Source organism: Tachyglossus aculeatus, chromosome 5, assembly GCF_015852505.1.
Source record: "Tachyglossus aculeatus isolate mTacAcu1 chromosome 5, mTacAcu1.pri, whole genome shotgun sequence".
In the NCBI taxonomy this organism is placed as follows: Eukaryota; Metazoa; Chordata; class Mammalia; order Monotremata; family Tachyglossidae; genus Tachyglossus; species Tachyglossus aculeatus.
The window spans coordinates 68,816,629-68,839,874 of record NC_052070.1 but is presented as its reverse complement, the minus strand read 5'-3'; the positions used below and the strand labels follow the sequence as shown (position 1 = coordinate 68,839,874).

Genomic DNA, 23,246 nt, shown 5'->3' with positions numbered 1-23,246 from the left:
GGTGCAGTTGAGAGGAATTTTTGTACTTTTTAAATAATGCTACAATTACAACATTTCACCTATGAGTCAGCTCCCCAGTCCAGATACAGGTGTTTACCTGTTCATATTCTCTCCCCAAGATCAGTAAAGTAACTCATTCCCTGGGCAGAGTCTAACTACCCCACAAAAAGCCACACTTTTGGTGCAATCTCAGTAATCGCCCACTCTGAGCCAAAAGGTTGCTCTCCGAAAGTGTTTGTGTTCTTCTTTTCTCTCTGCACCTCTCTCTCCCTCCCTTCAATTCATTTTTCCATTTGGGGAGGAAGATTTTCATAGGAAAAACAAAGATATGGTATTGAAATGCAGCTTGCTTCTACTGTTTAGCATTAAGCCCGGGTCTCACTTTGAACACTTGTCACCAAATATCATAAACAGTGCCCGAAAGACATCCATGCCAACTCGAACTTAGGAGGTGGTTGCAAATGAAGAAATCTTTACCCATCGGCTCCAAGTTCATGATTTGCCTTCACTTTCTTTTCCACTGACAAAACCTCATGGGCGGCAACCCGGAAAGGGGACCTGGTGCCTCACCTCTAGTCTGTTGACAATTTTTTTCTTAATAGCATTCTGAGCCGCGGCGTTGGTGGCAACTCGCAGTCCTTCTGCTGCCTCTCTCAATCTCTGCTGTTGGTCTTCATTTTCGGGATTGGCTGCGGCCCCCTGCAAGAGTGGAAAAAACACCGGCAGAGCTCAAATCCTGCCTTACACGCCTTCCTTCATGGGGTTAGTCTGCATACTCTGTGAGGTGAGAAGCAGTGTGGCTTAGTGGATAGAGCACATGCCTGGGAGTCAGAAGAACCTGGGTTCTAATTCCGGCTCCGCCAAATATCTGCTGTGTAACCTTGGAATAGTCACTTAACTTCTCTGTGCCTCAGCTACCTCATCTGCACAATGGGGATTAAGAGAGGGAGCCCCAAGTGGGACAGGGACTGTGTCCAAACTAATTAACTTGTATCTACCCCAGTGCTCAAAACAGTGCTTTGCATTCATCCATTCAGTCATACTTACTGAGCGCTTACTGTGTGCAGAGCACTGAGCGCTTAACAAGTACCACTACTGAAGAAGTCTGGCATCATCAAGTAAAAAACTGCAGGTGAAATTAATAAAAGGAAAATAAATGGGCCTGTGGGTCAAAGAACCTAGGTTCTAATCCCGTCTTTTCCTGCTGTGTGAGCTTGGGCAAGTGACAACTCCTCCTGTGCCTCAGTTTCTTCATCTAGAAAATGTGGATTCCATTCCTACTTTGACTCTGCATCCCATATGGGGCAGGGACTTGTCCCAACCTGATTACTGTCTCTCCCTAGCATTTAGTACAGTGCTTGACACCTAATCAGTGCTTACCAAATACCACAATTATTAGTTATTACTTTGTGCACTGTTCTAAAACCTTGGGGGAGGGCAATCCAGTAGGCAGACATAATAAAAATAAAAATAATAATAATGATGACATTTGTTAAGTGCTTACTATGTGCAAAGCACTGTTCTAAGCGCTGGGGGGGGGGATACAAGGTGATCACGTTGTCCCACATGGGGCTCAGTCTTAATCCCCATTTTACACGAGATAACTGAGGCTCAGAGAAGTTAACTGACTTGCCCAAGGTCACAGCAGACATGTGGGGGAACCGGGATTAGAACCCATGCCCTCTGACTCCCAAGCCCGTGCTCTTTCCACTGAGCCATGCTGCTTCTTGACAGACATGGCCCCTGTACCTCAAGGAGCTAACGGTCTAACAGCGGAGCCAGACATTAAAATAAAATCATCATCATCAGTGGCATTTAATGAGTGATTATTATGTCCAGAGTACTGTACTATGCATCTGGGAGAGAACAGTACAACAGGGTTGATGGCTAGATACACTCCTGGCCCATAATAATAATAATAATAACAATAATAATAATAATAATAATAATAATGGCATTTATTAAGTGCTTACTATGTGCAAAGCACTGTTCTAATGTTCTAAGCACTGCAGCACTGTTTTAAGCACTGGAAGCGCCGCCTCCTCCACCGTGAGCCACATCCCCAAGAAGCTGCTGGAAGGGTGGCATATTGAAATAACAAAAAGTGCCAGGTTCATTCATTCATTCAGTTGTATTTATTGAGCGCTTACTGTGTGCAGAGCACTGTACTAAGCACTTGGGAAGTACAAGTTGGCAGCACACAGAGATGGTCCCTACCCAACAATGGGCTCACATTCTAGAAGGGGGAGACAGACAACAAAACAAAACGTGGACAGGTGTCAAGTCATCAGAATAAATAGAAGTAAAGCGAGATGCACATTGTTAACAAAATAGATAGAATAGTAAATATGTACAATTAAAATAGAGTAATAAAACTGTACAAACATATATACAGGTGCTGTGGGGAGGGGAAGGAGGTGGGGCGGGGGGATGGGGAGGAGGCAAGGAAAAAGGGGGCTCAGTCAGGGAAGTTCTCCTGCCAGGTGTGCAGAGACCATCTGTGCTCTGTTCTAGGAGCATTCTCTTCATCCACCCTACATGTGCACTACCTCGGCTCCATGGAATGAAAAAGGACCGTGACTCTTGAAGTTCACTTTCCACCTCCAGAATCCTCATCCCATACCTTTGCAGCTTCCACCATGCGAGCGGTAGAATCGGCCAAAAGCTTGGCAGCTGCCAAAAGCTTCTTAGAATTCTCCATGTCAATCTCAGCCTCAGCATCTGACCTCATGGCATTGACAAGATCCGAAGTTGCTTGAGCAAGGACCCTGGCCTGTCGTACCATTTCACCTACCAAAACCAAAAAAACAATTCAGTTATGCTTGTCTTTCCCCTTCCGTAGTAGCTCAAATTCAATGTGAAGCACGGTTTTGCCCAACTAGTATAAAGGGCACACGCCTGGGAGTCAGAGGACCTGGGTTCTAATCCCATCTCTGCCACTTGTCTGCTGTATGACCTTGGGCAAGTCACCTCACTTTTATGGGCCTTAGTTCCTTACTCTGCAAAATGGGAATTCAATACCCATTCTCCCTCCTACTTAGACTGTGAGGCCCGTGTTGGACTTGGTTATCTTGTATCTACCCAAGTACCTGGTACATAATAAGTGCTTAACAAATGCCACAATTGTTATTGCTATTATTAGAAAACTCAGACCCAATTGACCTTCCATGTGTTTAAAAAAAACCAAGCTCTTTACCCATTTGTTCTGATGATTTTGACACCTGTCCACATTTTTTGTTTTGTTGTCTGTCTCCCCCTTCTACACTGTGAGCCCGTTATTGGGTAGGGACCATCTCTATATGTTGCCGATTTGTACTTCCCAAGCGCTTAGTACAGTGCTCTGCACACAGTAAGCGCTCAATAAATACGATTGAATGAATGAATGAATCCATACTCAGGATGCCACTCAAGAGTTCCAAACCTAATCCTGCATCATAAATAGCAAATTCAGTGAGATGGTCGACAAAACAATTTAAAACAAGTTATTTAAGGAAGGAACTTTTCCATTTCCCAAAAGCAATCCAAACTGACTCCTGCAGTTTTATTTCTTAACTATTTTAAACGCTTAAAAAAATCATATTTTTTGCCTAATGCCTGCACCCTCAGGAAGTATTTTAAAACATAAAAAAGGCACTCTGCCACTGCTAGTTACCAAGAAGTGTTCATGGGAATCAAGAACTGATCAATCATCAGCATCATCCTCAAAAGGAGCATTCTGAAATTTTCCCCGAACATTTTTGTTATGAAACCTGCACTGGTGGTAAACACAGACACACCCACACCATTACATAACGAAACTCACCAGCATCCCCCATTGAACTGAAGATGCTCTCTGTGACACACATGATGGTGTCTGTGGCCTGGTCGTAGCGCCCGATAGGCTCCCCGCGGCTGGCAAACTGCCGCACGTGCTGCAGGAGGTCATGTAGCGCCTGGCTGACCACGCCGGCCGCGGCGCTGACCTGCTTCAGGAGCTCGGTGTCGTCTGTGGCCGCCTGGCAGGCGCGGACGCAGTTCTCCACGGAGCGGTCCACCAGCTTCCCGGCCTCAATCAGCTGCTCCTGGCACACCGGCGAGCTGATGGTGGGGCTCACCACCTGTGGCGGGGAACAAGGCAGGGGGTTGGCATGGAGAGGGACCACTGTTATGGGGGGGGGGGGGGGGAGAGAGAGAGAGAGAGAGAGAGAGCGTGTGGTGTGTGAGATATGACTGTAGCCTTTCTCTTTTTGGTGTACCTTCAGAATGTGAGCAGCGAACGGGAAATGCTGTTCCACTCTGCTGCCATCATGTTCCCTGACTGTATGAATGTGGGAAACAAGGCAGAATGTTGGCATGGAGAGGGACACTATGGCTCCCAAGAGTGTGAGAGAGAGAGAGAGAGAGAGAGAGAGAGAGAGAGAGAGAGAGAGAGAGAGAGAGAGAGAGAGAGAGAGTGTGTGTGTGTGTGTGTGTGTGTGAGAGAGAGAGAGAGAGAGAGAGAGAGAGAAAGTGCTGTCCCTGCAGAATTTGAGCAACTAACAGGAAATGCTGTTCCACTCTGCTGCCACTGTGTTCCCTGATTTTCTGAATGTGGGGAGCAAGGCAGACTGTTGGCACAGAGAGGGACCATCACGGCTCCCAAGAGCGCACGCGCGTGTGTGTGTGTGCGTGTGCGTGTGTGATGACTTTAGCCTTTATCTTTTTGGTGTCCCTGCAGAATTTGAGCAACAAACGGGAAATGCCATTCCACTCTGCTGCCACTGTGTTCCCTGACTTTCTGAATGGCAGAGAATGATTCACCATTAACTGAACCTTTTTTTTTTTTTATCAACGAGAGAGTTGTGCCAGAACTTTATGGAAGGCTACAGGAGTCAATATCTTCCTTAAGAAATGTTGGGTGGGCAGCAAAGATTATCCGTCGAACTCACATTTTAGACTGCGTCCAATGCAAAAACCTCATGGGCACACACATCGCTAGAAAGAAATAAATAGGCCACTCCTAGGATTTGCGAGAATTGCGAGAATGGCAATTCTTTAGTGTGCAAGCTCGGTCATGGGTGTTCACTAAACATCTCTATGTTCATGGCACCTTCGAACCCCTAAAGTTAGCCCAGACCGAAGGAGCTTTTTGGAGCCAGGGGAAGGGAGAGCAGGTAAAGTGAACTCGATGACATGAGATGTGGGAGCCGCCTGGTGAGGGTATTACCTTGGCGCAAGCCACCAGCTGGGAGGTGGAGAGGGCACACTGGGTCGCGGCAGCAATCACTCGATTCTGCAGGACGCTGTCTTCAGCGACCTGGGCCACATTTTTGGCCTTCAGCACCAACATGGCAGCAGCATTCGCAACAGCTTTAGCCAGGCTCATCAGTACATCCTGCCAAAAAGGCAAATGGAAATAATCAGCACCACCAGAGAAAGTCAATTTGGACATTCAGAACACCCTGTCAAAAGTTACATCTTTTAGATACAGAGACACCAAGTTATTTGTACCGTCATGGAAGTCAGACCCACATCGCACAGTCATGTGGCTTATCCAACGCTTAATTCTATAACGGGGTTCAATTGTAGAAAAAAAAGGGCTTCTATTTAAATAACCAATTCACAGTTGCTAGGCTGTCTGGCACTAAAGCAGGAACATCCTGGATAGCCTAGAAATATGGTGGGCAATGAACCAGGAAACCCATTCAAACATCTGATATGGCAGATGATGCAGGTGGCTGTAATTCACAGCCCTGACAGGAGTTTGCTACTCTGAAAGCCAAAAGATCCGCTTTGCCATTTCTATTGCCCAAAAGGAAGTTGATTAAGTTGCTAATGATGCCATTTATTGTGTTCTTCCTCCTTGAGAACCCCAGGCTGGGTTCAAGATCATCAGATGTTCTGGCCCACATGGGCTCACGATTGAAGAGGGAGGGTAAGAGGAATTTTCTCTTTATTTTGTAAATGAGGAATCTGAGGCCTGGAGAGGTCCAGTGACTTGTTCAGTGTCACACAGCAGGTCTGGGTTTAGAACCCAGGTCTCTTGGCTTCTACAAAACCACTGTCTGTGAAAGTGGCTGCACCTCTGCCGGCTGAGACACCTCCAGTCAACAATCTGGCTGGGTATCGTTAACTGGCAGGTTTTGTTTATTGCTTTTCAAGGAGAGTTTTCATATGTCCTAGTGATTTAGACATACAATGACCTTAGGAGCCACATGCTTAACACACAAATTAACAAAAGGATTAGAAGTCTTCTCATTCATCAGATTGTGGAGAAGCAAATGGGTGAAGCAGTGTGGCCTAGGGGACAGAGCTTGGGCCTGGGAATCAAAAGGACCTGAGTTCTAATCCCAACTCCTCCACTTGTGTGCTGTGATACCTTGGGCAAGGCACTTCACTTCTCTCTGTGCCTCAGTTACCTCATCTGTAAAGTGGGGATTAAGACTGTGAGCCCCCTTTGGGACAGGGACTGGATCATTTTTCTACAAAAACATTCGGGCGATGTTTCCCCACTCCTCAAGAAACTCCAGTGGTTGTCATCACCTCTGCATCAAATAAAAACTCCTCACCATTGGCTTTAAAGCACTCCATCACCTTGTCCCTCCTACCTCACCTTGCTAGTCTCCTACTACAACCCAGCCCACACACATGGCTCCTCTAATACCAACCTTCTCACTATGCCTTGATCTCATCTATCTCATCACTGACCCCTCACCCACATCCTACCTCTGACCTAGAATGCCCTTCCTTCTCAAATCTGACAATTACTCTCCCCCACTTCAAAGCCTTATTGAAGGCACATCTCCTCCAAGAAGCCTTCCCTGACTAAGCCCCCCCTTTCCTCATCTCCCATTCCCTTCTGTGTCACCCTTACTCCCTTTTGTTCTTTCCCCCTCCCAGCCCCACAGCACTTATGTACATATCCATAATTTATTCATTTATATTAATATGTCTGCCTTCCCCCTCTAGACTGTAAGCTCATTGCGGGCAGGGAATGTATCTGCTTACTGTTGTATTGTACTCTCCCAAGCACTTAGTACAGTGCTCTGCACACAGTAAGTGCTTAATAAATACCAGCCAATGAATGAATGACTGGGTCAAGCCTAGATTACCTTCTATCTACCCCAGTGCTTAGAACAGTGCCTGGGATATAGTAAATGCTTAACAAATATCATTTTAAAAAAATGTCCCGTGGGCCTTAACAACTTTTTAATGGAAGTGCATCTTACAAGTGGGCAGTTTAGAGGAGGCTTGAAGTTCTACACTTTACGGGGGGAAGGACAATGTTTATAAATTGGACACAAACCCAGAGATCTGGCAATAGGCCATTAAAAGTAATGTGGAGGCCCATTAATTCTTCAAGTCAGCTAATAAAGTCAAAGGGTCAAGGGTCTTGTGAAGAATCATAGTCATAATGTAATCCTCCCTCATCTGGTCTCTTTACCTAGCTACCAATCCAAACCGAAGCATGTTCAAACACTAGACAGCTTTACTGTTCACTCTAGTGGATAAATAATCTGTTTTCAACTGTCCCGTCTCAGATGTGGACTTTGGTCACTTTCCTCCAATTCTCTCCTTGATTCCCACTAATCTGGTTTCTGGTCTGCTCTGCACACAGTAAGCGCTCAATAAATACGATTGATGATGATGGTCCCTTCACTCTACAGAAACTGCCTTCTCTAAGGTCACCAATGACCATCTTTTTTGCCCAAACCAATTAAGGTCTCTACTCCACCTTAATCTCCTAGACCTTTCAGCTGCCTTCGATACTGTCGACACCCCCGCTTCTCCTTGAAACATTATCCAACCTTGGCTTCACTGCCACTGACCTCTCCTGGTTCTCCTATCTCTCTGATCAGTCTTCCTCAGCCTCTTCTGCAGGCTCCACTTCTGCCTCCCACCCTGTGACAGTGGGGTCTCTCAAGGCTCAGTTCTGTGTCCTCTTCTATTGTCCATTTACACTCACTCTCTTGGAGAAGTCATTTGCTCCCACAAAGTCTTTACACAGATGATTCCCAAATTGATCTCTCCAGCCCTGACCTCTACTCTTTTCTACAACCTTGCATTTCCTGCCTTCAGGACATCACTACCTGGATGTCCCACCAACACGTCAAAATAAACATGTCCAAAACAAAACTCCTTATCTCCCCACACAAGTCCTGTGCTCCCCTTGTCTTTCCAGTCACTGAAGACAATACCATTATCCTACCTATTTCACAAGATTGCAATGTTGGCATTATGTTCAACTCATCTCTCTCTCGCTCTCTCTCATACATGCCACATATTAAATCTGTCATCATATCCTGTCTGTTCAACCTTCACAACATCGCTGAAATCTATCCTTTCCTCTCCATCCAAACTGTTATTATGCTAATCCAAGCACTTATCATATCCCACCTTTACTACTGCATCTGCCTCCTCACTGACCTCCCTGCCTCCTGTCTTTCTCAACTCCAGTCCATACTTCACTCTGTTGCCCAAATCATTTTTCAAAAAAGGTTCAGGCCATAGCAACTCACACCTCAAGAATTTCCAGTGGCTGTCTATCCACCCCTGCATCAAACAGAAACTCCTTACCATTAGCTTTAAAGTACTCAACCAGTTATCCCCTGCATCTGACCTCACTGATCTTCTAGCACAGACCAGTGGGCAAACTTCAATCCTCTACCACTCCCCTGTCCACTGTGCCTCAATCTCGCTGGCAACCTTTTTCCCACATCCTTTCTCTGGTCTGGGACCGGGCCCCCTACCATGTACCCCAGACCAATGCTCTCCCCAAATTCAGAGCCTTATATGGTCACATCTCCTCCAAGAGGCCTTCCCTGATTAAGTCCCCTTTTCCCCAATTCCTTCTCCCTTCTGCATCATCTATGCATTTGGAACTATACCCTTTGAGTCTTGTAACCCCACAGCCCTCATATACATATCTGAACTTTATGTACGTTAAAATGTGTCTGCTCCTCAAGACTGTAAGCTCCTTATGGACAGGAAATGTGTCTACCAATTCTCCTGTATTGTACTCTCCTAGCATTTGGTACACTACTCTGCACAAAGTAAACACTCAATAAATACCACTGATTGCTTTTACCCCCACAGAGACAGTAAAACTACAGTTTTCCTTTCTGAGCCCCAAGGGAAAAATAAAATCTTAGTGATTAAGGACACAGATTTTAAACCTTCTAGAGCTGGACTATAGAATGAATCCACCTAGACTGTGACACATACCTACAGAATGAAAATCTTTTTAAAGAGCTTATATTCATTAACAGGATATCCCCTCACAACAGCTGCTATAGCTGATGCCGCTAAAAGCGTTGGCACACTACTCTTTTCAAAAGGTGCCTACTGCATACATCTCCACATATGTATTTTTCTTAATACCTTTGTAACACAGAGCTGGATATCTCCCCAGGTGAACAGGAGCAAACAGACACTGAATTTCAAAAGGCAAAGGTTACTTCGTTCAGTTTTCTATTTTGGGTATAGTAGAGAGAGCACTGGTCTGGGCAACAGGACACCTGGGTTCTAGTCCCAGTTCTGCCAGGAGACAGCAACAAGGGCAAAGACTGCACATGACTTTCACAATGTGCTACGCCCCTGCCTTCTTGCTTGTTGTACTCTGAACCCCAAAGGGAACCTGACCAGCAAGGATGAAACTGTGCTCGTGGTGCTGGGCAAGCCACTAGTACTAGAATCAATTCCTTCACCCAGACTCTCCACCTTAAAGTGGCAGGACTGAAGCTCATCTGATGTTCCTGACAGGCGACTCCACCATCATCATCCCAAACAGCGTATCACTTCTCTGAAAGCTGTGAACATTTGCAGCACTAATAATCATAATAATGATGGCTTTTTGTTAAGTGCTTTCTATGTGCCAAGCACTGTTCTAAATACTGCAGGGGGATACAATGTAATCAGGATGTCCCACATGGAGCTCACAGTCTTAATCCACATTTTACAGATGGGGTAACTAAGGCCCAGAGAAGTTAAGTGATGTGCCCAAAGTCACACAGCAGACAAGTGGCGGAGTCAGGATTAGACCCATGACCTCTGACTCCCAAGCCCGTGCTCTTTCCACTGAGCCACGCTGCTTCTCTGACTACTATGGACTCCTGCACTTTCTCCCTGACCCCTTTTGGAAGGACTGCTTTTTTGAACAGGGAAAGAACACACAGTCCTGCTCTGCTATCTGAGGAAAAAAAAGAAAGGAGGAAAACAACTTTAACATCATACCTAAAGAGGATAACTCAGCGGAGCAAATAATGAAGATCGGGCTTTCAGAAGGCTGACAAGACTGAATAATAATCCTGCCATCTACCTGTGTCTAACAAAGGACTTTATGAATATGAATTAAGCATTCAAACATCCAGCGAAACACTAGGGAGTGGTTCTCGGAGAAGGAAGAAGAGCCATGTCACTGAGCAGCTCCAGTAATACCCTCCAACTCTGTTAAAGCTTTCAATCAACCAATCAATCATATTTATTGATTTTACAGCTTCCAGACTACAGGGTGCAACAATCTACACTTGCTCTTTATATCTCAAAAAACTCTCCCCTTGTACTTTACTGAACTAGACTATGTACTAAACACTGTGCTAAGCTCTGGGATAGATTTCTTTATATTAATGTCTGTCTCCCCCTCTAGACTGTAAGCTCATTGTGGGAAGGGAATGTTTCTGTTACATTGTTCTCTCCCAAGTGTTAGTGCAGTGCTCTGCATACAGTAAGCACTCAAATACAACCACCACCCTCCAGTTCTGGTTCCTCATGCTGACACAACCACCACCCTCCAGTTCTGGTTCCTCATGCTGAAGCATTAGCTTTCAATCAATCATATTTATTGATTTTAGAGCTTAGAGTCTAGAGGGTGCAGGGTGCAACAATCAAAAACTTGCTTCTTCTATCTCATAAAACTCTCTCTTTGTACTTTACTGAACTAGAGTTATGGCCTTTATTAGGTGCTGACTATGTACTAAGCTCTGTGGTAAGCTCTGCGCTAGATACAAGATTATTCAGTTGGACACCATCCCTGTCTCACATGGGTTCACAGTTGAGGAGGTAGACAGGGACAGGTATGTTATCCTCATTTTACATGCCACGAAACCAAGGCACAGAAAAATTGAATGATTTGCCCAAGATTCCACAGTAGGATGGATCTCCAGGCTCTTTCCACTAGCTCATGAGCTACCCCCTGGAAGATGGAGAGTGTGAGAGTTTTAGAGTTCCTTCTTACTTGGAATCGTTCATCGGTTTCGTTCTCCCCAATCTGCCTCAGAAGCTCCCCGCTGGCTTGGCCGATACTCCCAGCTGCGGTTAAGACCGTTTGTCGAGGCTAGAAATACAAAAACACACTTTTAGAGGGAAAGAAAGCTTGATCACCCTTCAATCTTGGAGTTCCTTAATGAGGTGGTCTCACCAACATGGTTACATTAAAGGAATTCTGCAGAATTCTTCCTCGTTTGGTTGAAGGGAACTGTTTGAAATTCATGCCTATTTTTATTGAAAGTGTAAGTCAATTCTTGATTAACCATGATATGGATGAAGGAAATGATGCAGATAACACACAAAAAAATAAAGGTTACAACCCAGGGGGAATAGTTTTGAATATGAATAAAAGGTGGGGGACCTTGGGATCTGTCTAGGTGATGTGACGTGGCAGCCCACATCAGCAAGGGGTTGTGAGTGCTGCATACTGCAAAATGGGAGATGATCATAGAGAAGGCAGGATCATCCATGGTGAGAAGTTAATAAAACCAGCTCTGGAAAATCCACCGTGGTGATATCCATTTGCTTGATACTGGAGAGCACTGATCACACTCTCTAAGCTGCATGTGGGTGTGTGACTGGGCAGTGAGCATGAACCTGAAACATCACTGGGAACCCAGGAAGTTTCCACAGAACATGTTGTTAACCATCCAGGCTGCTACTACCCTTCTCAGACCGAGTCTTAGGAGGGATACAAAAGTACAAGGAAACTACAATTCCCCATAGCACTATCCTGCACCTCTGCCCAGCCTGTGTCATTTTTCCTTAATCCATCCAATGACCAGGCCCAAATAATTCTAGCCAAGGACACGACATGGTGCTTTAGGTGACATGGAGGAGGGAAGGGCATTCGGCTGTACACACCAATCGCTAACTGTGGGGGGAAAGAAAAGGAGAGAACAGTGAATGAAAAGTGATCTTAAAAGGAGATTTGACCTCCTAGGATTTGAAGGACTCTGATTCTATTGGCGAGACTGCAATGTTAATATTTATAAGGGGGTACATTGCCTGTTTGTGGTCTTCCAAGGCTAGGTTCATCCCATATTTACAGTTTGGTATGGGACTGAATTTTGTGGAAACTAAATTAGTCTGGCGACTAATCCTCCCGAATCCTCTGAGAGCTGATGAATTATGAATACCTCCTTCCAGTGGAGGAAACAAAGTCAGGAGATAAAACAAATGTCCTGAATGCTCACCTCTCCGGAAGTAGGCTGTACAGCTTTCAGCAGGTCAGACACTGCACCGGCCAGTGTCCGAGCGGCCCGCAGCAGGTCCTCTCCGCTGCCCACCTCATCGTCCATTAACGCCGCCAGCAGCTTGACGCCTTTGGACATCTCCGTCAGGTTGGAGGAGATGGTTGTGATTGCGCATCCCACAGCTGTGTAGTCTGTTTCAGCGGGGTCACCTGAAGCGGAACAAGAGGGGCCGGCAAGTAACACCAGAGAAGACCAAGAGGCTTGGGTTGGACACTAGTGAGCTGATTTGAGGGCTCAGGAAGAATCACTTACTGGGGGGACACGTCTCAAGTTCTCTAATCATGCCTGGGTCAGTCTCTAGCTGAAAACCTGACAGGGACAAGGATCCTACTTGCCTTACCAAATAAGTGAACAAAGCCAACGTACATCTCAGGACTGTATCTTGGACCACAAGGCCGTAAGCTCCTTGACGGCAGAGATGTCGCCTACCAACTTTATGGCACTCTTCCGAGTGCTTAGTATAGTGCTCTACACTATAAATGCAGTAAGCCCTCAATAGATACCACCGATTGACAGGTCAGCCAATTTCAGAAAATATTTTCCTTCTCCATGAATGCTCTTCCCATTCCATTGAAAACTGTTAAAGTTTTATAACTGTTAAAGTTATAAAAGGGAATAAGTTATAAAAGCTAAAGCTCTTTAACTTGCAAGGTCCGCTCTACAAAAACCATGGGGCATTGTCACCGCTGCACAATCAAGACAGATTTTCTCACTTATTACTCTTGATTAGGTTATAACAGTATCCTGACATTAAGATAACAAATGGTCTTCCTAAATATTTTAATGACACCTCCGTGTAGGACATGAATTTAGGAGAAATTAATAGAAGTACTCAGATAATGACAATACGAAGTCCACAAAGTCTTCCCAGACTAGAAAAAAAGTCACCTAACAAACCAAAATTTACCTGCTGTGAGATTAACAACAGAAGCTGTTCCAGCAGTGATAGCATCAACCTGAGAGTGAATTTCATGTTTTGATTCGTCGACTTTGTTTTGAACCCAAACCCTAGATGCCTATGAAAAGAGTCACAAAACAGAATCATTTGTATGACATACGGCACTTGTTTCACAAGACTGCTGACGATATTTTCCCTAAACATTTCAGATTTGTAGAAGGCTTTAAAATAAAACACATGCAACTAGCTCAGCTCTTATTTACTTCAATATTTCTCATTTAATGTGCATTTTACTTTACCCCATACAATTTATTGGCTCTAATTTCTGGTTGTTTCATTATAAACCATTACCACAAATTCTTTTCATTTGCAAATTTCTGGCAAGGAAATTCTACTCGCTCTCTCAGATTGAACAAGACAAAATGCTGAGCTGGGATAATCGCTACTTCAACTAACACTGTTCCCTTGTAACTCACAGCCATTACTACTCAGGCTTCTTTAAGTCATGTGGGTTACATGTGCTCCCACTTTAAACCATAATTGCATGAGCTGTCTTTTCTCTGTTGCAATAAGAAGTAGGTCAGCTTACTAAGTGATGAGTGCCACCTGCAACACAGTGACATAAGTGCTTTCCCTGTGCCACAGTATTAAAGTCAGAGGTTGGCAAATTCTGGTCCCAGGAGAGTATCAGCAATGAGAGCAACAGAGAGTGAAAAGCTCACCCCAGTGAGAAACCTCACTCTGCACTCTGCTCGGCACACAGTAGGCACTTAACAAATACCACAATTATTACCCTGCCATGATGACAGTTCATCCACTATCCTGGTTGTTTAAATATCCCAACTTATTGGGTCCAGTGTCCAATAATGCCCAATTATCTACACTGTAAGTTCACTGTGGGCAAGGACCATGTCTACTAACTCTGCTGTACTGTATTCCCCCAAGTGTCTGGTACAGCACTCCATAAATACCACCAAATGACTTAAGAGGAAACACTGTTTACATTGACCACATGTCTGTAATGGCTTTCTACTGATATTTACCAGAGAAGCAGGAATTCCTTCCCAGTTAATGTGTTAAGGGTGGGAAACAGAATACCAGACAGAGAAAGGGCAAATGAGCCAATCACCTTCTGCGTGGGAAATGTTAAGAGACCGTCAGAGGGTACTCACCATATCTTGGCCCAGAGGTGGAAGATTATCAACTTCACTGAGGTCTGCCTGAGCTTGCTGGACTGCATGCATGCTAGTATTGATTGTCCCCATCAAGGCTTGCTGGGCTGAAGTCTGCGAAATGAAAAGTAAACAAACACAGAGGGGTTTCAGCTGGTTATCCAAGTGGCGGAAATGTCTCTTTCTCTAATGGAAGAAACTGACCGCATTCCCAGCATTGTGACAGACCAGACTTAGGGGATTTCCTATCCTCTCTGCACAAAGGGCACAGAAGTCCAGGAGAAGACTTTAACAGAGGACCTGGGTTTTAATCCCAGCTCTGCCACATGCCTGCTGTGTGACCTTGGGCAAGTGACTTAACTTCTCTTGCCTCAGTTCCCTCAACTGCATAATGAGAAAATAAGACTGTGAGCCTCACGTGGGACATAGACTGTGTCCAACTTGATTAGCCTGTATCTACTCCAGCACTTAGTACAGTAACTGGCACATTGCAAGCGCTTAATAAATGCCATTGAAAGCAAACAAAAAACCAAAAACATAAACAGACATAAGTTACTAAACTTCCAAGAGTTACGATGCAGGCAAACAGTGGTTTGGAAGGACTCAAGGACCCCCTTTTTTCAGTAAACCTATGCAGAGAAGCATTTTAAAAACTTCAGGAGGGAAAAAAATCACCACATAACTTCAAAAATGAAATCCAGCAACATTTCTGATAATCAAGCACTTTAAGCCCTTGATATTCACTCTACCCTCAGCCCCTCAGCATTTAATGTACCTAAGCATAATCTATTTCAATGTCTGTCTCCCCATCTAGACTGTACGTCCCTTGTGGGGCAGGAACATGTCTACCAAATCTGTTATATTGTACTGTGACAAGTGCTTAGTACAGTGTTCTGCAAACAGTAAGTGCTCAGTAAATACAAATGACTGACTTGAGCTTTAAACTGCCCACTCTCTCAGCACACTTCTACAAATTTAAAATACTCACTGAATTACTTTAAGTCCTTGTTTAGTGGACTGAGGTCTCTTGTGCACGGACAGTAATAAGAAGAGTGCCCCAGAACATGAATGGGTGGGATTTATCTTCAAGGAGGTCAGTGAATATTGAGGTCTACCAGAGAAGCACAGGCTAGCTTACCCAAATGAAAGTGTTTCCCGAGGGCAGTGTTAAACTTTCCTTACCTTTCCTGCCTCTGACCTCTAATTGACAACTTCCCTTCTGCCTATAACTCCCTCTGACCTCAGATCTAGCAGACCACTGCTCCCTCCATCTCTAAAGACCTTCTACCTGCTGTGTGACCTTGGGCAAGTCGCCTCAGTTCTCTCGGATGTAAAATGGGTATAAGACCATGAGCCCCAAGTGACACAGTGACTGTGTCAAACCTGATTTCCCTGTAACCATTCCAGCACTTAACAGGGTGCCTGGCACACAGTAAGTGCTTAACAATTACTACAATCATTATTATTATTCAATCGATCAATCAATGGTATTTACTGAGCACTTACTGGGTAGAGCATTGTACTAAGCACTTGGGAGAGTACAATACCTCAAGGAGCTCACAGTCTAGAGGGGGAAGAGAGACATTACTATGAATACATTAGAGATATGTACATAAGTGCTGTGGGACTGAGGGTGGGGTGAATATCAAGTACCTAAAGGATACAGATTCAAATCACATCTCCTCCAAGAGGTCTTCTCAGATTAATTTCTCATCTTCCTGTCTTATATCCACCTCAACTGATACTTCACCACCCCAGTATCATCTAATAATTTGGGTACTTCTCCATCTAAGACATTACTCATTTGTGGGCCTAACTTCACACTCCACCATCTCCTCTTAGATACAATTTATTTTAGTGTCTATCTCCCCGGCTATGTTTGAAACTCCTTGAAGGCAGGAATCATGTCAACTTCATTCATTCATTACATTTACTGAACACTTACTATGTAAAGAGCACTATACTAAGCACTTGGGAAAGTACAATACAACAGTAAATAGTGACATTTTCCTGCCTGCAACAAGCTTACAGTCTAGAGGTTAGGAGACAGCAAAACAAATAAATAAAATTACAGATATGTACATAAGTGCTCTGGGGCTGGGATGGGGGAAGAACAAAGGGAGCAAATCAGAGTGACACAGAAGGGAATCAGAGATGAGGAAAAGTGGGGCTTAGTCTGGGATTCTACTGAACTCTCCACAGTGCACAGTACAACACTCCACAAGACCTCGCTAAACACTACTAATAGTCATCAATGTATTTATGGAGGGCTTACTGTGTGCAGAGCACTGTACTAAGTTCTTGGGGGAGTAGTATACAACAGAGTTAGTAGACATATTCCCTGCTCACATTGAGTTTACAGTCTAGAGTGGAAGATAGAAATTAAAATAAATTATAGTTAGGTTTACTGGATTAATTTCCCAATTCATTCACGTTTATCCTTAAGGCACGGTGGTTCATACCACCTTGAGTTACACTCTTTTGATGATCTGTTCACTGAACTGCATACTTTAGGTTTTGTTTTTCACTTGTATCTACACTTTTATACTTATCATACACTTACCTATTACCACCAGTCTAACGTCCCCTCCATTATAGTGTAAACTCCTTGAGCGGAAACCAAGAAGGGACCCATCCAGACTGTGTCACTTGTTTGCTCTATGACCCCGGGCAAGTAACCTAGTTCTCAGTGCCTCAGTTTTCTCCTCTGTAAAATGGATAGTCTATACTGTTCTCCCTCCAACTTAGACTGTGAGCATGTCTCATGTGGGACAAGGACTGTGTCTGGCCTGATTTTCTTCTAACTACCCCAGAGTAAGCGCTTAAATACCAGTGTTATTCGTACAGTCACTGGCACTCCACACTATCAATAGATGATGACAGTGAGGATGGTGAGGAAAAGAAAGCACACAGCTGAGCCCTTACGAGTGGGGGCATGTGACCTCGGTGCATCTGGCCAACCATGACTTGCTGCTGTGGCGAGGGCATGCTGCCAATGTTGAAAGTCTCCGGCCCACTGGATCCAGAACGCATGACGGCAGGGAGAGCCACCGAACCGTGTTCCACCTTTCCCGTGCGGTTGAACTGCTGCTGTAAGATGGTAGATCTGAGGAGAGAAATTTTCACAACTGAACGACAGGAACCGCTCTCCATCGCCTATCTTGGTTCCTTCCCTTTGATGTTCAGCAGAAAGGAGTGCGGGTGGGCTTTTCCATTTCCCCCACTGGATTAAAGCCTTTAATTTTTCGAAAGCCTTAGAAGTAGAAAGAGCATGGACCTAAGAGTCCAAGAAGCTGAGTTCTAATCCCAGCTCCGCCATCTGCGTGTACAGTGTTATCAGGGGCAAGTCTCTGCACAAGGTAAATGCCACTGATTGAAGTCACTTTACATCTCTGTACCTCAGTTACCTTATCTGTAAAATGGGGGTTCGATCCCAGGACTGGGACTGGTTGGTCCTCAGCAAGTGCTTAACAAATACCAGAGTTATTAATTGTTATACTGTGATCCAATTGACCTCTACAGCCTTACCATCTCCGTATTACTTGCTTTCAAAGTGAACGTTTCTGTCAGGCTCAAGAGTGTAGAAGAGTGCGACTAGGCAGTAAGTGACCAAAAATATGGGCTCAGTCAATACCCAACCCAAAGAGGCTGGGAATGCCACTTGGGCCGGGCATGCTTCCTTGGTCTGCCTGAGTTCCCAGGACAAGCCGTTGGAAACATTCTCCAGCCACTGCCACCTACCTCCCCTCAGGAGTGGGATTTCCTAAGGGCAAATAGACCATACTCAAGGCTTTCAGAGAATTCTCTTCAAAGGCTCACGATCTGAAAGGTAGGGAAAGCAGGTACCTTATCTCCATTTTAAAGATGAGCAAGCTGAGGCCTAAAGAGATTAATGTGCCCAAGGTTACAAGTCAGGGGAGTGGTGGGTCTGTCTCCGGACTTCTGGTTAATTCTCTTTTCACTGCACCACTCTGCTTCCAATTACTGATTAATCAGTCAATCAGTGGTATTTATTGAGCACTTATTGAGCAGCGTGGCTCAGTGGAAAGAGCCCGGGCTTTGGAGTCAGAGGCCATGGGTTCAAATCCCAGCTCTGCCAATTGTCAGCTGTGTGACTTTGGGCAAGTCACTTAACTTCTCTGGGCCTCAGTTCCCTCATCTGTAAAATGGGGATTAAGACTGTGAGCCCTCTGTGGGACAACCTGATCACCTTGTAACCTCCCCAGCGCTTAGAACAGTGCTTTGCACATAGTAAGCGCTTAATAAATGCCATCATATTATATATATTACTACTCAGCACACTGTACTAAGCACTGGGGAGAGTACAATACAAATGAGTTAGCAAACATATTCCCTGCCCACAACGAGCCTACAGTCCAAAGCAGGGGAGGAGGGAAAATGGACATTATAAACTCAGACAAATGTTCCCATCTTTTCATCCTGAAGGGGTTAATGGAAAAAACACTGACAAGGAAAATAGCTTTAACAGCTGCTTAATTCATCTGAAATAGAGTAACAGCCTGTCCCCTAGTGTACTAATGAAGTTCCATAACAATAACTCACTTTTAACAGCTGTGACGATTATGTCATCAGGACGGCTCTTATTTCTTTGAAAATAGTGAATAAAATACTGAAAGCAAACTGGGGATGAAGTACAACTCCACAACACTTTTGGGAGCAATAAAGGTGCTCTGTACACAACACAGTACCAAAATAATGTCTGAGCAAGAAGACAAAAAACTCCATATTTTCATACGTCTCCTCCAAAGTGTGTAACTACTGTATCATTGTAACAAAAAGTTCATGACAATCAAGAGAATGTGAACTTCTTAACGACGTAATAAATGATAATTATGGATTTATTAATGTAGATGCAGTTTTCTCACAAATTGTTCACTAACTGAGGCACTAATTGGTCACAAAAGATGACTTCTAAGCTACAAATAAGTCAAAAGTCAAATTACTCTTCCAAGATGTAAACACAGGTCCAACCATAGCTACAATGGAGAGCAACTACATCACTGTAGCAGAAAATGCCAAACAGTAACTTTTAACATCCACCATGAACTGGAATTCTATTTTGAAAACTAATTAAAAATGTATTCAGCAGATAACATGTTTAGTTAACATGATAGTATGTTTGGTTTTCTTCTCTGTCTCCCCCTTTTAGACTGTGAGCCCACTGTTGGGTAGGGACTGTCTCTATATGTTGCCAATTTGTACTTCCCAAGCGCTTAGTACAGTGCTCTGCACATAGTAAGCACTCAATAAATACGATTGATGATGATGATGATAACATGATGAAAAATGGGATTTTGAAGGAAAGGTGGGCCTTCTCTGGTACCTATACTTACTTTTTGGGAGAAACAGATTCTTCTAACATTGTCGACTCCTCATCCCCTTCTAGTCCAAATCTATCTTTACTTTGTTTCTGAAAAAATGACAGAAAGTAAAATGAGTAGTCACAAATCAAAGAACTCCAAACAAGTAGTTGCAGAATACGTTTTTCTTTCAATTGCAAGTGTTATGAGAAACAACACAATCTACCTTCTTGAGGATGATATCAATGTAACCTGCAATAAGCTGGGATATCTGTTCTCCTTCAGTCGTTTGTACGGAATAGTAGCTTTCCTGATATTCCCCAAAATCCTGAGAGGGAGGAAACGAATTAAATTACACATAATCAGCATTTAACTTAAAAAATAAAACATACTATATATGATTGGAATTCAATGCAGAAAAGGATTACAGTTCAACTTTCCTCTATATAATTATGCCTTCAAATATTGAATTAGAATGGATGAGCCATAAATTACAAAACTTGCTCGCTATAGGCCACATTCAAAGCCAGAGATATGAGGGTATTTTCTTACTCTTTACTGTCACCTATGTAACTCTCCCAGGGACAAATCCTACCATTTTGACCTTCCCATAATTCCCCTGAATCTGACCATTCTTTTCTTCACTGGGACAATCACTGCCATCTCTCAACTCAACTGTTTCTTCTCCTGAATAACCACAATCTCTTCCTCTTCAAGCTCCCCCACCTCTTACCATTATTGTCCAACAGTCTAAGGTGGAGATTATGTCTTGTCGATGCATTTTACATAGCCCCTAGCCCAGCTAAGCTTAGCAAACAGCTAATGGAAAGGCTAAACCAAGGCATAATACATGCTTTTGATGAGATAGATTGAGATCAGTCGCTCGGAGGCAGAGGGAGGGGCAAAGATGATCCATCAACATCTCAACCTTGTGATTTTACAAATTATGGGACAGTACAGAATATCAAAGTAAGCAACTACTAATTACTCTTCCCTTTGATCATATCCCATGGCCCAGGGTCTGAACAAAGAAGTCCACAGCATTACAAGGCTGAGGACAGAAGGAAGGTGGATGACCCGCCATTATAAGCTCCCCCGTAGTTGGTAGACATATTCCATGCCAACCATGGGTTTACAATGTAAAGGGAGAGACAGACAGTAATATAAAAAAATTACAGCTATGTACATAATCTATATTAATGCCTGCCTCCCCCTCTCTAGACTGTTAGCTCGTTGTGGGCAGGGAATGTATCTGTTTATTGTTGCACTGTACTCTTCCAAGTGCCCAGTACAGTGCTCTGAACACAGTAAGGGCTCAATAAATACGACTGACTGAACTGATAGACAGTTCCCCCCACTGACAAAATGCTACTTATTTGGGGGGCCCCACCCCAGTCTTTCTTAACCCACAAAACGTGAGAAACCAATCAAACCCGTTCCTCCCTTCCGAGGCAATACCAGAGTGAAGCTCTTGGGCGAGGCTGCCCAACGCTTGACTGTCGTCAGAGGCCACTCCTGCAGAACTTCCTTGGTCTTTTCATCGACACGCATGACCGAGTCCTTGGTGATGCCAAGCAAGCGAGGGACCAGCTTGTTCTTCCCTTTCATCTTCTCCTGTAACGGGAGACGTCCAGGGTCATTAGCCTCTCACTCACTCATCCAACCGAGGAAATGGCAGTTCACTGGGTGGGAAGAGATCGTTTCAGGGAGGGAGACCTCAAAAGCTTCAAAAAAAGTAAAAAGAAAAGTTTGCTCCAGAAGAACAGGCTGAGCCCATCCAGGGTGAAGCCGGGCTTCATTGAGGCTGGTTCCAGATTAAATGAGAAAAGGCAGCAGAATGGAGACTAGGCCTCCAGGCTATTACTTCGCAAGCACAGTGCTGGCAAAGTGAAGTCCGTGGAAGCCAGGAAGAGGTTCCTATAGAAAATATGGCCTGCAGCTGTTCTTGCCATCTTCTCCAGTCTGTACTGCTTTCCTGGTGCTACGGCTGATAAATGAGCAAGAGGCCCAGGAGGCTAGGAGCCACAGGTTATTTTAACTGTGCATAAACACCGTGGCCCACTTAAAGAAGCCACAGTTAAACTAATTCAAGCTGGTGGTCCAGTAAAAGTCAGACAACAATCCAAAGGACATAAAAAAAAAAAAAAAATCAACAGCCGAAACCCTCCCATGGGAATAAATCCTTTGAGGCCCCTCCCAACTCAGCACGGTGCAGCTGGAGAAAGTTAAAGGCATTCACAGCTCGGAGGTGCAATAGGAACAGGCTGGTCTTTGCTGCCTAAGCCAAATTGCTAAGACTATTACCACCCTGACTTTGCCACACCTCAAATTTTGAGGACAGAAAGAGATCATTGGCAGTTCACTCCACAAGAAGATGGAACAGAATGACGCTGCCCTTCCACTCTCCTCTTCGGTCAGATGATAAAAATCAAGCATGTAGGGCTGACCCTGCCTTGTATGTGGAAACTTCTCTCTAGGTGGTCCACTTGAGTTCTGCCTTGGTTGGTGGCACTTATTGTTTGCCAAAGTTAATTAAAAAGGTGTGACTCACTACATATCAGTCAAAGAGGCATCTCTGGACCTTACTCTTGCCAGACCTCAAGCTTCTCAGACTTTACTACGTCACCTTCTACAACTCAAGGTTACGGAACTGTATCCCATGTAGCCATGCTCATGGCAACATGCCACTATTTTATCTGAGACCATTTATCTGGAGTCTGAGACTAGATCGCTTTATTTCAGCAATGATGTTTATGATGGCCCTTGCCAAGTGACATTCCAAACTCAAGTTGCAATAGTTCACCTGGAAGGTTATTTGCTGGTGAATATAGAAATAAGAGGTTTTACAAGAGTACTCTTTGGAATGGACAACCTCTACCACTTAATACTCTGGCTTGGAGTAGAGTATGTGTTCATGGTTAGAACATGAGAGTCCAATTAAGATTACCAGCTTTTCACTTTGAGTGTGGGGGTAAACTCTGGGTCAAGATTTGAGCCATATGGCTTTGAGCGATTGTAGTGTTGAGCTGGCGGGGCTTCAAGGGTTGTAGCTCCAGGGATGGAAGCTACACCGTATCATGGAAAACTCATGATACGGTGGTCGCCAATGGAGGGGTGGGTAGGGAAGGGGGGTACAGGGAGATGGGGACGGGTAAGGGGAGAGAGGGGAGGGGGTCACAGAGACAACACTCAACCAGCAAGACGGGTATAACGGCTTTCTCCAGCTCTAAGGGCAAGGCTTCACCCGAACTACTACAGCCCAATAGAGTCCAAAGGATCCATTTGCTACAGTCTGGTTAGATAAAAGACGCACCAGAGCTCCCCATGGGCTCAAAATCAAGAGCAGCCTCTGTCCTGGACTTGTTACCAGTTGGGG

The 23,246-nt window shown here is 44.5% G+C and overlaps 1 protein-coding gene across 2 annotated transcripts in view; it reads right to left on the bottom strand.

Annotated features, from left to right (window-relative positions):
• Positions 1 to 23,246, bottom strand: part of TLN2 (talin 2) — a 664,294-nt gene that overhangs the window by 169,851 nt on the left and 471,197 nt on the right. For both annotated transcript variants that reach the window (XM_038746479.1, XM_038746480.1), the window contains 12 exons: positions 21,329 to 21,484; positions 20,097 to 20,198; positions 19,904 to 19,980; positions 17,475 to 17,655; positions 14,550 to 14,663; positions 13,387 to 13,495; positions 12,420 to 12,628; positions 11,192 to 11,290; positions 5,186 to 5,353; positions 3,803 to 4,097; positions 2,624 to 2,790; positions 571 to 699 (listed from right to left, as the gene is read on the bottom strand). In XM_038746479.1, the coding sequence (XP_038602407.1) occupies positions 571 to 699; positions 2,624 to 2,790; positions 3,803 to 4,097; positions 5,186 to 5,353; positions 11,192 to 11,290; positions 12,420 to 12,628; positions 13,387 to 13,495; positions 14,550 to 14,663; positions 17,475 to 17,655; positions 19,904 to 19,980; positions 20,097 to 20,198; positions 21,329 to 21,484 (1,806 nt within the window). The remainder of the gene's footprint in view (positions 1 to 570; positions 700 to 2,623; positions 2,791 to 3,802; positions 4,098 to 5,185; positions 5,354 to 11,191; positions 11,291 to 12,419; positions 12,629 to 13,386; positions 13,496 to 14,549; positions 14,664 to 17,474; positions 17,656 to 19,903; positions 19,981 to 20,096; positions 20,199 to 21,328; positions 21,485 to 23,246) is intronic.